This window comes from Aplysia californica, unplaced genomic scaffold (assembly GCF_000002075.1).
Source record: "Aplysia californica isolate F4 #8 unplaced genomic scaffold, AplCal3.0 scaffold00003, whole genome shotgun sequence".
Classification (NCBI taxonomy): Eukaryota; Metazoa; Mollusca; class Gastropoda; order Aplysiida; family Aplysiidae; genus Aplysia; species Aplysia californica.
In genome coordinates, this window is record NW_004797273.1 from 1,296,507 (window position 1) to 1,298,430 (window position 1,924).

The 1,924-nt window shown below is 44.6% G+C and overlaps 1 protein-coding gene across 1 annotated transcript in view; it reads right to left on the reverse strand.

The window, feature by feature from the left end:
- Positions 1-9: 9 nt before the first annotated feature.
- Positions 10-1,924, reverse strand: part of LOC101851541 — a gene marked incomplete in the record, with an annotated part of 136,551 nt that continues 134,636 nt past the window's right edge. The window contains 1 exon segment of the mRNA XM_035968207.1: positions 10-610. Coding sequence (XP_035824100.1) covers positions 197-610 — 414 coding nt within the window.

The window sequence follows — 1,924 nt, forward strand, 5'->3', positions numbered from 1 at the left end:
TCTCTCTCTCTCTCTCTCTCTCTCCCTTTTTCTGCAAGTGAATGACCACAATGCATGTACAAATGTGTGAACATGCGTGTGTGTACGCGTGTGTGTATGTGTGTATGTATGTGTATGAGTGTGGTGAGTGTCTGCCAGCCTCCCTATCAGTATGTCTGTCACTGTGAGTCCATGTATGTCGTGAACAATTCGGAACTCACCGAGCGAAAAAGGAGACGGCCGCCGAAGGCACCGGGATCGGTGAGGTGGGGCTGGAAACGGGGCTCGGGGAAGACAAGCTCCTCAAAGGCACGTGCTGGTGTTGCTGGTAGTGGATGAGGGGGCCCCCGCTCATCGGCTGGGCCTGGCCGGGCCACTGCTGGTGATGGTATTGCTGCTGCTGCTGCTGCTGCTGCTGCTGTTGGAGGAGGTGGTGGTGGTTGAGGTGATGTTGATGGCTGCTGCTACCGCTGCTGCTGTTGCCGATGTGCTGATAGTGGTGTCCCCCAGAGGAGGGCGTGCTGCTACTGCTGCTGGCGGTTTCGCTCACGTCCGACAGAGGGGCGGGGCTTGTGGGCGTGTCGTAGATGACATCATTCGGAGACGAACCCGGACCTCTGCCAGCTATCATCTGTAAGAGTAAACAGTGTAAAATAGTTATAATAAGATTACATCCCTTGCCAGTTAAATTTTCGACAGTTCTTTTTTGCTTCTGCATTTTAAAGCCCATGATAGGTGTTTTACAGGCTTTTCGACAATAGCAAAGTTTGGGACGATTCACAACTTTTCAGACTGAACAAACGCTTGGAGCACTTCGGGACTGGTGTAATAATGCTAAAAATCATCATCATCATCATCATCATCATCATCATCATCATCATCATCATCATCATCATCATCATCATCATCATCATCGTAATCATAATCATAATAATGTATTAATCCCATAGGGGAAATTTGGGTTACAAAGATAAACATACAAACAAAAACACATAATCATATATAATTATTTAAATATACATAAATAAATGCATACATAAATATGCAATATTAAACCAAGACAGAACAATTTCACAAACATGCCATTGCTGGTCACTGTGCAGCGCCCTTTGAGCTTCCGTTGTCGTGCCTTGCAAAAGGACACACCGACAGAAACCACCTATCTAATCCCCGTGTCCCTGGCTCTTGCTTGACATTTCTTTTTTGAGTCTGAACTCGCTCACTGCTCACTTAGCCACTGGAGCCCCCCCTTTCCAAAGAGCTGGAAGATGTGCGATAGATGAGAAAGACAAGGTGAGGAAAAGATAAGAATGTACGTACGGGTAAATAAAGAAAGAGAAAAAAAACAGGGAGGGTGAGAGTTTCGGTGGGAAAAAAAGACAAAGTGAGAACGAGAGACGTAAAAATATAGTAAAAGTCAGTTTGTCTTTATATACGATCACTACAACCCAAAATATGTTACCAGAAATCCTGGACATTCAGAGAGCCACAAAAGACACACGGCATTCTTCATTCCGGACGGTAAACCCAAGCAAATGACTGGAGAATGTATGCACGCAAACATACGAAAAAAAGAAAGAACAACCCATGAACACAAATATGGCCAGACAGGCTCAGACAATCGACATAATCTGCACATTTACGTGCACGCGAAGGCGTACCGAGATGATTCTGGAAATACGCATGTATGAGATGGACAGGAAAAGACGGGGAGACCCACACGATAGAGAAAGGAATACATTGATGAAACGGTGTGTACTGGATAGAGAGCTACAAGTTAGGGAAAGGAAGAAGGAAAAGAAGCGGAGACTAACACGATAGAAGAAGGAATAAATTGTCGCTGCCATGTGAATAAATTGAACACAGAGATTACATCATCGCCCGATAGATAGATAGATAGATAGATAGATAGATAGATAGATAGATAGATAGATAGATAGATATA